Source organism: Plecotus auritus (genome assembly GCF_963455305.1).
Source record: "Plecotus auritus genome assembly, chromosome: 3".
NCBI classification, from domain to species: Eukaryota; Metazoa; Chordata; class Mammalia; order Chiroptera; family Vespertilionidae; genus Plecotus; species Plecotus auritus.
In genome coordinates, this window is record NC_137772.1 from 90,872,222 (window position 1) to 90,885,713 (window position 13,492).

The window sequence follows — 13,492 nt, forward strand, 5'->3', positions numbered from 1 at the left end:
GCTTACAGAAAAGTTCTGTGGAAACCAATATTTTTATTGATTTCAGAGAGAGGAAGGGAGCGGGATACAGAGATAGAAACATCAATGATGAGAGAGATCATTGATTGGCTGCCTCCTGCACGTCCCCCACTGGAGACCGAGCCCAGTGATCTGACCCGTGATCTCCCAGTTCATGGGGTCGAGGCTTAACCACAGCGGGGCTATTTAAGCCAAATCTTTGTGGACATGCCCCGAATAAAGATCTTAACGGATTGAGAAAATGCTCTAAAGAAGGGCAGTTTTGCAATTCTCTTTATGTATTTAGTATCAAAGGGAAAAAAGTAAGGAAAGTACATGAAATCCACTGGTGGTAGATTAAGGGGGGTGGGAAGCAAAGCGGGGAAATCTCTAGGATTAAATAAAAAGCAAAGTGAAGAAACACTTTTACATGGGTGTGTACAGGATAGTCACTTAAAATTTATAGTACATACAGATGGTATGCAACAAGATAACAAAGAGGGCTCCTGTGTTCTCTGGTGGTCCTGTGCTCTGGTGCCTGCAATTGTGCCTTTGAGGAGTCTAGAAAAGAAAATTATGCTATCATTTCAAAGGTATGTTATCCTACGTTCATAAGAACAATGGACAGGGCTCACTTAGGGTGAAGATTGACTTTGCTAAGGAAGCTATAGGCCGGGGGTGTGACTACCTTCTATGACCTGCCCAGTAGGAATTTGTGATCAGACCTGCCCAGACATGGCCCTCAGTGACCTTGTCAATGTTATTACAGATTTTTTGTACACATTTCCATGTTACAATTGGGTACACTGAGGCTCAGGCTGTTACCAGATCACACAGCTAGTAAGTGGTGGAACCCTATTTAGAATGAAGTCAGTACTCTGTGTCTTACTGCCTTCTGATATACAGTATCTCTGGCTCTTGGAGAAGATGCTGTGCTCTCTAGCCTGACCATCCATCCTAGCTTCTAGTTTTGTAATTGCATCTCACACACACAGCCCAGTGCTCAAACCAGTTAGAGTTTCTGGCAGTTCCTCAATTCTCTAATCTCCTTCTGGCTTCACTCTGCACTTAACATACCTGACAAACTCCTACCTCATCCTTGAAAGCCCTACTTAAATGGCACCTCAGTGAAGCTTTCCAAAACTCTCCCAAGCATTGTCATGCCTTCTTCTTTACTCATGGGGTTTTTTCCCTACTTAATTACATCATGTATTTAACACATTGTTTTCCAATAACTGGTTGGTTTATCTGTCTCCATTATTGCACTGTGGTCTTCTGGCCTTAACATAGTAGCACTTTGTATTTGCCAAGTAAATGCTTTTCAGACTCCTCCATGCATATCTATCTCCTTTAATGTTTGCTCTAATTCATAGCCTGGTTCTGACACTCAAGTTGGAAAAGAATAAAGCCAAAAGAGTAACTCTCCCATTTCTCAATCTAATTTTTGTTCTTGGACTCCCCAAAGGCCATGTTTCCACCTAGAGTAACATTCAACCTTTTTCATCTCATAATTGTTGGGTCACTGGATATGTATATATTTATTCATCTTTAATAGATTCTACCAGTTTCCAAAGTAGTACCAATTTACACTCCCACCAGCATATATGAGGATCCTCATTCCATATTCTCACTAATACTTTTATCTGTTTTTTAAATCTGATGATTTGTAGCAATATCTCATAGTAGCTTTAATTTGTATTTTTCTGGTGACAAAGTTGATCACCTTTTCATGGGTTTGGTTTTTTGTTTTTGTTTTGTTTGTTTTTTGTTTTGTCATTAGGCTATGTGTCAAGTCTTTTGCTCATTTTTTCTTTGAGATGTCCCTTTTCTTACTGGTTTGTAGAGTTCTTTATATAGTCTGGACAAAAGTCATTTTTCAGCATGAATCTTTTCAGAGATGTGTGCTGCAAATATTTTCTCTAATTCTATGAGTTGCCTTTTGATCTTATTAGTATATTATGATGAACATAAGTTCTTAATTTTCATGTATTCTGGTTTTTAATTTAATTTACATTTTATTGAATTTATTGGGGTGATACTGGTTAACTAAATATCACAGATTTCAGGTGCACAATTCTACCACCCATCATCTGTACACTACATTGTGTGTTCAACATTCCAAGTCAAGTCTCTTTCCATCACCATTTATCCTCCCTATGCCCTCCTCCACCTCCCCCCAGCAATCACTAACACTGTTGTCTGTGCCCATGAATTTTTTTCTCTTTTTTTTTCTTTTTTGATCAATCCCTTCACCCAGCCCTGCAATCCCCACCCAACCCCCCATAGATGTCAGCCTGTTCTCTATGACTCTGTCACTATTTTCCTTGTTGGTTCATTTTGCTCATTAGATTCTACATTGAATGAAATCATATGGTACCTGTCTTTCTCTGTCTCATTTCACTTAGCACAATGTTCTCCAGGTCTATCCATGCTGTCACAAAAGGTAAGATTTTCTTTTTGTCAGCCATCTATTATTCCATTGTGTAAATGTACCATGGCTTTTTTATGCACTCATCTACTGATGGACACTTGCACTGCTTCCAAATCTTGGCTACTGTAAATAATGCTGCAATGAACATAGGGGTGCATATATAGTATTCTTTCAAATTAGTGTTTTGGATTTCTTTGGATAAATTTCCAGAAGTGGAATCACTGGGCCATATGACAGTTCCATTTTTAATTTTTTGAGGTAACTCCATACTGCTTTCCACAGTGACTGCACCAGTCTGCATTTCTATCAACAGTGCACAACAGTTCCCTTTTCTTCCCATCGTTGCTAACATTTGTTGTTTGTTGATTTATTGACGATAGCCATTTTGACAAGTGTGAGGTGATATCTCATTGTGGTTTTAATTTGTATTTCTCTGATGATTAGTAACATTAAGCATCTTTTCATATGCCTTTTGGCCATCTATATGTTCGCTTTGGAGAAGTGTCTATTCAGGTCCTTTGCCCGTTTAGTAATTAGATTGTTTGGGGGTTTTTTGGTGTTAAGTAAGTTCCTTATAAATTTTGGATATTAAGTCCTAATCAGATATATCAATGAATATATTCTCCCCTTCAGTGGGCTGTCATTTCATGTTGTTGACGATTTCCTTTGCTGTGCAAAACTTTTTAATTTGATGTAGTCCCATTGTTTATTTTTCCTTTTGTTTTTTGCCCAAGGAGATTTATCAGAAGAAATATTGCTACAAAGAATGTCAGAGATTTTACTGCCTATCTTGCTTCTAGGATTTTTATGGTTTTAAGTCTGTAGGCCATTTCGAATTTATTCTTGTGTGTGGTGTCAAAAAATGGTCTAGTTTCATTTTTTTGCACATATCCATGCAGTATTTCCAACACCATTTATTGAATGGACTATCTTTACCCCATTATATGTTTTTGCCTCTTTTGTCAAATATTAATTGATTATAAAGGCATGTGTTTATTTCTGGGCTCTCTATTCTGTTCCATTTATCTATATGTCTATTTTTATGCAACTACCATGCTGTTTTGATTACTATGGCTTTGTAGTATAGCTGCATATCAGGGAGTGTGATTCCTCCATCTATGTTCTTTCTCAGGATTGTTGGGGCTATTTGGGGTCTTTAGTGTTTTCATATAAGGTTTTGGAGTATTTTTTCTAGTTCTGTGAAATACACCATTGATATCTTGATAGGAATTCGTTGAATTTATAGATTGCTTTGAGAAGTAAGGACACCTATCCATGAACACAGTATATGCTTCCACTTATTTGTATCTTCTCCCATTTCTTTCTTCAGTGTCTTATAATTTTCCCAAGTACATGTCTTCTACATCCTTGGTTAATTTATTCACAGGTATTTTATTCTTTTTGAAGCAATTGAAAATAGGATTGTTTTCTGATAATTCATTATTAGTATATGAAAATACAACTGATTTTTAAAATATTTATTTTGTATTCTTCTACTTTACTGAATTCAGTTCTAGTAGGTTTTTGGTGGAATCTTTAGGGTTCTTTATATACAGTATCATGTCACCTGCAAATAATGACAGTTTTACTTCTTCCTCTCTAATTTGGATGCCTTTTATTTCTTCTTGTACAAAAAACAGGAGCAAATAAGATTAAAGTCCATAATAAAAGATAGCCAGCCAATGCTATGAATTCAGAAAAGAAAGTATAGAGTGTCAGCTGGGGTTTCATTGAAACAGTTGTGGCTAGTTATGACATACACAAGAAATCTCTAGTTGCAGGACCAGCTCTACCCCCTAATTATAAAAGCAGTAGTTCAGAGTCATCAGACAGCGATGAGGACAGTAATTCTTTGTACGGAGAAGGAAACCAAGAATCTGAAGAAGATGACACTGGTCCACCTGCAAGGTTAGTCACTTTCTTAATCCTAGCTTCAAACCTGGTATACATTGGCTGGAACAGATAGCTAGTGAGGGGTATAGCACATCTGCCTTTATACAAACAGGAAGAAATCATTTCCTGTGGCAACTATACCTTTTACAAAGAAACTTATTTTAGTAGTACATAGATGTGGAGATATCTAGAATTCAATAAAATTCTTATAGAATTTGTCTTTAAGGTATTATTAAAGTGACTAAATATTCTAAATAAACCATAGGATTTATTCTTTTAAAATTACATATGCAGTGTATGAGACAGAAATAGCAGCATAAAACTTTTCCTTAAATAAGATTAAAAGCTAAAGTCATAAACTTTTTGCTCAGAAACATCTAGCAAACAGACTACTATTTGAAACTTTGTGAGTGGAATCTTTAACACCACAGAAAATATAGGAAATTGATATATTACTGCTGTAAAAAAGTAACCAATCTCTTAATCATTTTAGGCCAAAAATAAATTCCAGGAAAAGATTAGTAGACAACTTACTGTGGTATTTGTGTGTGTGTGTGTGTGTTGTTTTTTTAATTTGGCAAGATTAATTTCTTATTTCAGTATTTATACAACTATTTGAAGTTAAAAACTAAAATTCTTGTGAAAAAAATGTTTTGACATATGCATAAAGTTACACTACTATCTTTCCAGGAAACAGAAGAGAAATCAAGATGATGATGATGATGAAGGATTTTTTGGACCAGCCCTTCCTCCTGGATTTAAAAAGCAGGATGATTCTCCTCCGAGGTGATAATGCATAATATTTCAGGCCAGTCTTTTCTAAATATTTTAACTAGTTCCTGGTAGTTCATTAATGAGTTTTCTGCGATTGTTTTTTACTTACATGTTTTTATAATATTTGAAATTCATGTAATACAAATAATTATTTAAACAAACTTTTAAATAATCTTTTAAATAAAAATAATTATAATAAAATTTCCTATAATTATTTACATGTTTATGACACTTTCACAGTTTATAGAACCTCCTCATCTTTTATTTGATACACAAGTGTTTTGTGGTAGGCTGAGTGGAACATTATCCTTCTTTGTCCTTTTTGTAAACAGATAAGGTTGCACACACAGTAAGTGGTACACCTGGGGCCTAGAATACTGGTATTTGACTTCTAACCCAGACTTTTTCATTTCACATGTATATATACATACACACGTGTGTGTGTATCTTATATGGTGTCTGGCACAGAGTAAGCTCATAGTAAATGTTGATTCCTATCTTCTTGGAATTGCAAAATTTTGAAATGCTAAGTATGAAATCGCACAACAAATTGTTTATAATTCGCAATACTATTAACCAATGTAAGAGCAAGTTAAAAAGAAAAGGCTTGTTGTAAATATTATATTCAGAGTTTATCATCACATTTGTCAGTTCCTTGTTTTCAGAAATAACAGGGATAGACAATATACTGTCTGTTTTTGTATGACCCCCAAGCTAAGAATGATCTTTAAAGGGCCATTAAAAAACCAACACAAATATACAGCAGAGACCCAAATGTGGCCCTCAAAGCCTAAAATTTCCTATCTGGCCTGTTATAGAAAATTTGCTGAGAATATAATATTTCTTTTAGGAAACTAAATTATTAGATGTATAGCAGTATCTTTTTTGAGAATTATATTTTGACAATAATAAAATACATGTGTAAAATAAATAGGTGGTAGCATATAATGTAGGCAGAAACCTTTTATACAGCCATAACATGTCCTGATTATATTCTTTTACTATATTTTAAGATTTCGTGTACCAGTAATTTTATCTTTACAAATCCCCTGAGGCCAGAGAATTAAGCCTTAATTGCATTTGTAAATATGCTAATAATTGTACTCAGAAAAAAAGATCCATGGAGTACTTCTTTATATCTTATGATAACTAATTTGATTTTTCTAACAGTGCCAAATTTCCCTGTTTTTTATATACAGAATGGATTTGGCACAAAGAGGTTTTATGAACCAAGACAAGAGGTTATGAAATGGCTAGGATCAGAACCCAGACCTGATTTTCAGCACTGTTTTCCTCTGCCAGGAAGCTTGTCTGGGAGGCTCTAATTGAGCACAGTGCAATCTGGAAAATTCAGCTTAGGACTTCAGTCCCATCTTGCTTGGTAATAATGGCTCAGTGACATCTCTGGAAAAAGACATTGGTATGAAAGAAAGGATAAAGAAACTTGAAAGTATGAACAAGGGTAGAAAATATCTTTTATTTTTTCTCTATACAAAGTAACGTTTTCTCTTTTTAAGACCCAAAATTTAGGCAGTTATCCCTTCTGGACTGATGGCAGTTCCCTCAGAATATGGCAATCGGGCAGATTAAAACAAAATGAACTTTTCATTAAGTAGTCCAGGGTTCAGACTCCAGCTCTGCCACTTATTAGTGTGTGTTGCCCTTGAGCATTATTTTGCTCACCTAGAAAATGGAGTGACTTATATCTGGCAAGGTTATTTTATGGAAACAAAGTTACACTGGTTGACATGTGGTTAGCATAGCAACTTTTCCTTTTTTTCAAATGCACTCTTTTCTATACACTTCCACGTCATTTTCAGATTAGTGAGGACAAGGCTTAGATTTTTGATACGTGTAACCTAAGTTACTAACATCTGTTGTGTGCATGTGCTGTACATGTCCTTCAAACTCAGTTTATACTTTAGAAGTTTGGACTATAATTATAATGCCCCTAACGTATTTTTCAGTGGACAGTGAATATCGAAACTGAAAACCAAGGCACAAAATAGAAAAACAACTTCGTAGGCTTTAGTCCATAATAACAACTCTTTTTAATTACCATTTTTATTTAAAACTAGAGGCCCGGTGGGGTCCCTCAGCCTGGCCTGTGGGGATCAGGCTGAAACCGGCTCTCCCGCATCCCCCGAGGGGTCCTGGATTGCAAGAGGGCAGTTCTCAGGTGATGCACGCCAGAGGAATCGGGCTCCCTCCTCTCTGGTTCCAGGTGTGTCACCCGAGAACCGCTGCTGGCCAGTGACTGCAGCTTGGCAGTTCCTGCATTGAGCGTCTGCCCCCTTCTGGTCAGTGCACATCATAGCTACCGGCCGATCAGCTGGTTGGCCAGTCAGCCAGTCGCTTAGGCTATTATATACCTACTAGTGACCCAGTGCATGAAATTCGTGCACTGGAGGGGGTGCCCCTCAGCCCAGCCTGCACCCTCTCCAATCTGGGACCCCTCTGGGGACATCCCTCTCATAATCCAGCACCACTGGCTCCTAACCGCTCACCTGCCTGCCTACTGATCGCCCCTAACCACTCTACCGGCCGGCCTGCTCGCCCCCAACTGCTCCCCACTGCCAGCCTTCTTGCCACCAACTGCCCCCCTTGCCGGCATGATCGCCCCCAACTGCCCCCCCTGCTGGCCTGATTGCCCCCAACTGCCCCCCCTGCCAGCCTGTTGGTCCCCAACTGCCTCCCCCACCAGCCTGCTCGCCCCCAACTGTCCCCCCTGCCAGCCTGTTGGTCCCCAACTGCCTCCCCCACCAGCCTGCTCGCCCCCAACTGTCCCCCCTGCTGGCCTGATTGCCCCCAACTGCCCCTCCTGCCAGCCTGATCACCCCAAACTGCCCCCCACTGCTGGCCTGCTTGCCTCCAATTGCCCCCCCCCCATTGCTGGCCTTCTCGTCCCCAACTGGCCCCCCCTGCCAGCCTGCTCGCCCCCAACTGCCCCCCCCCGCCAGCCTGATCACCCCCAACTGCCCTCCCCTCCTGGCCTGATCGCCCCTAACCACCTCTGCCTCGGCCCCACCACCATGGCTTTGTCCAGAAGGTCTCCCGGTCTAATTAGCATATTACCCTTTTATTAGTATAGATAGAGATAGTTCTTTTAGGAAGTGGGTATGCACCACTGCCATAAAGATTGAGAATTATGGGTTTAGTACAGGGGTGGGCAAACTTTTTGACTCGAGGGCCACAATGGGTTCTTAAACTGGACTGGAGGGCCGGAACAAAAGCATGGATGGAGTGTTTGTGTGAACTAATATAAATTCAAAGTAAAGGAGCGGAGGGGAGAGCAAGAGAACCCTCCGCTCTTTCGGCTCCGCGGGCCGGATAGAACAGCCGAATGGGCCGGACCCGGCCCGCGGGCCGTAGTTTGCCCACGGCTGGTTTAGTATCTAACCATTGACTAACAAATAGAAATAAAAATGCAAAAATTAGATTTTTTAAATATTAAGTGGAAAAATACTAAATTATAAATAAAATAATATGTTAAATAAAATTCTCATCAACATTTTTTATTTTCTGACTTTTTATCATTTTTGTGAATTTTCTGAAAACTGCTTTTTAAAGTCATGGGAAAATGATAAAGGTACATTTTATATTTCAGGCCTATAATAGGTCCTGCATTACCACCTGGTTTTATTAAATCTGCACAGAAAAGTGACAAAGGCAGAGATGATCCAGGGCACCAAGTATCATCATATTTCAACTCTAAGGTTTGGAAAATTTTTGTTTAAAGGATAAGCTGTAATAAACTCAAGACTTTACATAATTTTTAAATAATAGTAATGACTACAGTTATTTGACTCAAATGTGATGTAAGACAGTCATATTCAGATTAATTGAGGATTATAGCATAGGTAGATAAATCAATTATAAGACCTGAGATTCTATTAGAAAAATAATATGAAATGTTGGAAGTGTATTACCATTTCATGATAATCCTTAAAAGGAAGCTTCAAAGTGCTAGAAAATAGAACATGATGAAAAATGTAAGGAATTAATGTGATCTGACCCAGAACAGAGAAAGCTGAGGAATTTTTAAATAATGATCTTTACCTTGGAATTAACTCTCTCCTACCTAGCTCTGGTACCTGTATATAGCAAAGGCACTGGCGGATAAGTAATTTTATGAAAAGATAAATTAAGTGATTTTGGAGTCAAGAGTGAAGACTGTTTTCTTGTTGAAAGCCAGATCTTCAACAATAGCTGAGATTTGTACAGTGCTTTATAATTTTTAAGGCATGTTACTCATATGGATATTTTTATCTTCTCTTCGTTGTTATGAAATAGATATGATCACATCTTACAGATGCTAGAAACCAGAAAAATTGGCTAATATACACAAGATTGCACAGTTTGTACTTATTAAAGCCCCAGTTCTTATGCCTTTAAATCACCTGTCCACTCTGCTATTCTGTGTGGCTTCCTGTATGTTTATCTTTACTGAGTATTCAACAGTTACACTGAGGTTGTTATTAAAGGAAATACTATGCAGTGGTTAAGATCATGAACTTCAGAATCATTTATTCATTCTTTCAACAATATTATAGATCTTCTATAGTGTGTCAAGCATATAGTCACAGAAATTAATCTGTCAACAAATTATTTTGTTCCTACCTACAAAGACATTCAGAATCTAGCCACTTCTGTTACCACCCTGGTCCGAATCAACACCATATTTCACCTCTTTTATTGGTTTTCATGCTTTAGCCCTTATCCCTCAATTACCTCTTCTCAACACTGCAGCTAGAGTTGCCAGGATGAAACAGTCAGATCATGTCACACACTCAGGACCATAAATTGTTCTTCCTCTACATAAAGCCAAAGTCCTTACAGGGCCCTTTACAATCTGGCCTCCATTAGCTCTGTGATTTTCTCTCTGTTTTGATCTGACCACACTGGGCTCCTTGCCATACCTTCTCAAATAAACAGGTAGGCGTCTACCCCTGAGCCTTTATACCTGCTAAGTCTCTCCAAATCGGTCTTCCCTAGATATTTGTGTCTTGCCTCATTTTTTTGCTGGACTGTCACTTAAAAGAGGTTATTTCTGACCTCCTAATTTAAAATTGCTAACTTCTTTTCCCTTTACTTCTATCCCCTTCCTTCCTTTAATTTTCTCCATAGTATTTATGACTACCTAAGATACCATTTACTTTACTGCTTCTTTTTGTTTATTATTAACTTCTATCCGTGAGAATATGAGTCCATTGAGGATAGAGATTTTGTCTTATCTCTAGTAGACATTCAAAGTATTTGCTGAATGAATAAGTCAGACACAGTCCCTGCCCTCATTGCTTAGTGTAGTGGGGAATATATACAGTAAACAAATACTGCTTAATATGAGTGATTCAAAAGGTGAGACAAAATGTAGTGGAACCATGACAGGGAAATCTAATCTGAAGAAATGAGGAAGTCTTTTTCTCTGAGAAAATGTCTAAACTGAAGATTGATGAGTAGGAACTAGCTTAGCAAAAAGGGCAGGAAAGATTGGTCCAGAGAGTACAGATAGCTTATTTGAAGGCAAAAAAAGTACAGAGAGGGAGAAAGGGTTTTAAAAAACTTAGTATTGGGGGAAACCGAGGGGGGGTCTGAAGGGGGTTAATGGGGAGAAAAAGGGGACATATGTAATACTTTCAACAATAAAGAATTATTTAAAAACAATTAGTATGGTTAGAGTGGAGAGAATGAGGAAAGAGTTAAGGGAGAGAGGAGGCCAGAGCTTTGAATCCTGGCTGAGCTTAGTTTTCTTATTAGTAGCATACAGGTTGTTATCTTACAGAGTTGTTGTAAGGATAAATTAGAACAATGGGTATTTAATTTATAATAATAATAATAATATTACTATTAGTATTATTACTACCTCCACTACTCATGCCATGAGAGTAACTTGGAAGAATTTACACTGAATATAGGAATCCTTTCTAACAAGGTGGTTAAATATAGGAATAAATTATCAGAGGTAGGACTTCTAGCCATATGCAAGACTGAGCTCTCACAGGTTCAGGCTAGGCTTTCCCAGCCACATCACAAAGGAATGCTGGGGGAAAATAAGATTGCAACAAAATTAATACACTGCTAAGCATAAAGAAAGGGAAAGCCACAGATGCTAGTGACATTGAGAGAATTCAAACAGAGCAGTTAAACACGGTTGCACAGCAGAGGGCCACAGTAGTTTTAGAGATTACACCATAGCATACCTATTCAAGATACTCTTGGTTCTGAATTCTTTGCATTGGAATTTCCCTCCTTTTTCTGTTTTCATATTTTCTTAAAGAGAGGCTTCTCTTAGACTCTCATTCATAACATAATACCCCCAAATTAAGGCATACATAATAATAATAATGGTTAACATTTGTTGAGCCCTTGCCACAAACCAGACACTGCAAAGTACAATATAAACTCATATTTGCATAATTTACTTAGATTTGCATAACATGTAAACTTAAGTTAATTCGAAAAACAATCCTGGGGGATAGTATGTCAGCTAGAATGCTTTTAGCTGCAAATAACAGAAAATTCAACTCAAAATGGAATTGTCTTAATTTATGTAGTTAGCAAATGGGTTTTTATAATTTCCAGGTTGGTCTATAATCTGTGTTCTCAAAATAAGGAAAATGTGTTCCATACATAATAAGAGGTCTAGGGGTAGGGTCATTCCAGGGTTTGTTAATTCAACAGCTTAATGAGATCATTATTTTTTTCCATATTCTCTATCATCTACAGTTAACTCCCATTAGGCTGACCCCTTATATATCAAGAAGCCTGCCAGAGTACTAAGATTCACATGCAGATGGCAACGTCCAGACAGAGAAGGGGAATGGCCCCTGTCCTGTATCCCTTTTTTATTTTATTTTGTTGTTAATCCTCATCCAAGGATATTTTTTCCACTGATTTTTAGAGAGAATGTAAGGGAGGGAGAGATAGAGAGAGGGGGAGGAAGGGAAGGAGGGAGGGAGGGGGGGAGGGAGAGAAACATCGATGTAGGAGAGACACATTGATTGGTTGCCTCCTGCACTGGGGATTGAGCCTGCAAACAAGGTATGTGCCCTTGACCAGGAATTGTACCAGAGGCCCTTCAGTACTGGGGAGGGAAGCCTTCCAAGGTTTCCCATAGACCACTTCTCACATTTCTTTGGTCAAATGGTCAAGAGAAATAAAGCCAAAGTGTTTGGCCTAGAATTACCAACATTTTCCCTCGGGAATTAGAGAAGATACCAGTTTCCTGAGAAGAGCATGGTTTCAAAGAGGATGAACAAAACTATCGTTCTCTTAGCAACAGAGTAGTTATTAGTTGAAGCTGTTATAATCCCCATCAGAAGGACAAAACTGAGGCCTAGAAATGTCAAATTACAAACCTAAGGTCATAGGCAAATTGAGGCCTTGAAACTTGGTCTGCCTAACTCTACAGCACAAAATATAAACCAGTAAGGTACATATTTTCTATAGTATTTCTGAATAAAATAACTCACCTTTTTTGTTTTTTAAAAATTAACCCATCCAAAATACCAAAATGACTTAAAACCTAGATTGGATTTGGGTTTATGATTCTGGCTTCTCATTTTCTGTTTAGTGTGTTGGACAATGTATTCTTTGCTTTTTTGTTTTATTGTCTCTAATTATATCAATTAAATTTTAAGTAATTTGGAATCATATTCTATAACCTCTTGGTTTAAAGATAATGTCTTATTTCAAAAGGAAACAGATAGCAGTGAAGATGAGGACATTGTTGGACCAATGCCTGCAAAAGGACCACTTAACTATAGTGTAACAGCAGAGTTTGATAAAAGAGCCCAGAGAATGAAAGAAAAACTGACTAAAGGAGATGATGTAAGTTTGAAATATACTCTACTCTGAAAAACAGACTAAATTAAAAATCTAAATTTTAAAAATATACATTAAAAATACATATACAGGGTTAGGCAAAAGTAGATTTACAGTGGTGAGTATGTAAAACATGGTTCATTCTTTTTTTGTTACTCCTCACTCAAGAATATGTTTATTGATATTTAGGGAGAGAGAAAAACATCGATGTGAGAGAAACATCGATCAGTTGCCTCCCCAACTGGGGATTGAACCCACCCCCTTTCATTGCACAGGATAATGTTCCAACCAGTTGAGCCATCCAGCCAGGGCTAGTTTATTCTTCTATTGTTGTTGTTGTTAATCCTCACCCGAGGATATTTTTTTCCATTGATTTTTAGAGAGTGGAAGAGAAGGAGGTAGAGAGAGAGAGAGAGAGACAGAGAAAGAGAAACATCAATGTGAAAGAGATACATCAATTGGTTGCCTCCTATAAGCACCCCAACCAGGGCCGGGAATCAAACCTGCAACCCAGGTACATGCTCTTGACCGGGAATCGAACCAGCAACCTTCAGTTAATGGGCCATGTTTTGC

General features: G+C 37.9%; 1 protein-coding gene across 7 annotated transcripts in view; it reads left to right on the forward strand.

Annotated features, from left to right (window-relative positions):
- The window catches only part of GPALPP1 (GPALPP motifs containing 1), a 37,800-nt gene that overhangs the window by 535 nt on the left and 23,773 nt on the right, over positions 1 to 13,492 (forward strand). For 4 of the 7 annotated variants that reach the window (XM_080661755.1, XM_080661753.1, XM_080661754.1 and 1 more), the window contains exons 2-5: positions 4,204 to 4,336; positions 5,012 to 5,107; positions 8,703 to 8,811; positions 12,794 to 12,925. In XM_080661755.1, the coding sequence (XP_080517881.1) occupies positions 4,204 to 4,336; positions 5,012 to 5,107; positions 8,703 to 8,811; positions 12,794 to 12,925 (470 nt within the window). Of the gene's footprint in view, positions 1 to 2,345; positions 2,441 to 4,203; positions 4,337 to 5,011; positions 5,108 to 8,702; positions 8,812 to 12,793; positions 12,926 to 13,492 lie in introns of all 7 variants that reach the window. The other 3 variants (XM_080661757.1, XM_080661759.1, XM_080661758.1) reach the window with 2 other exon arrangements.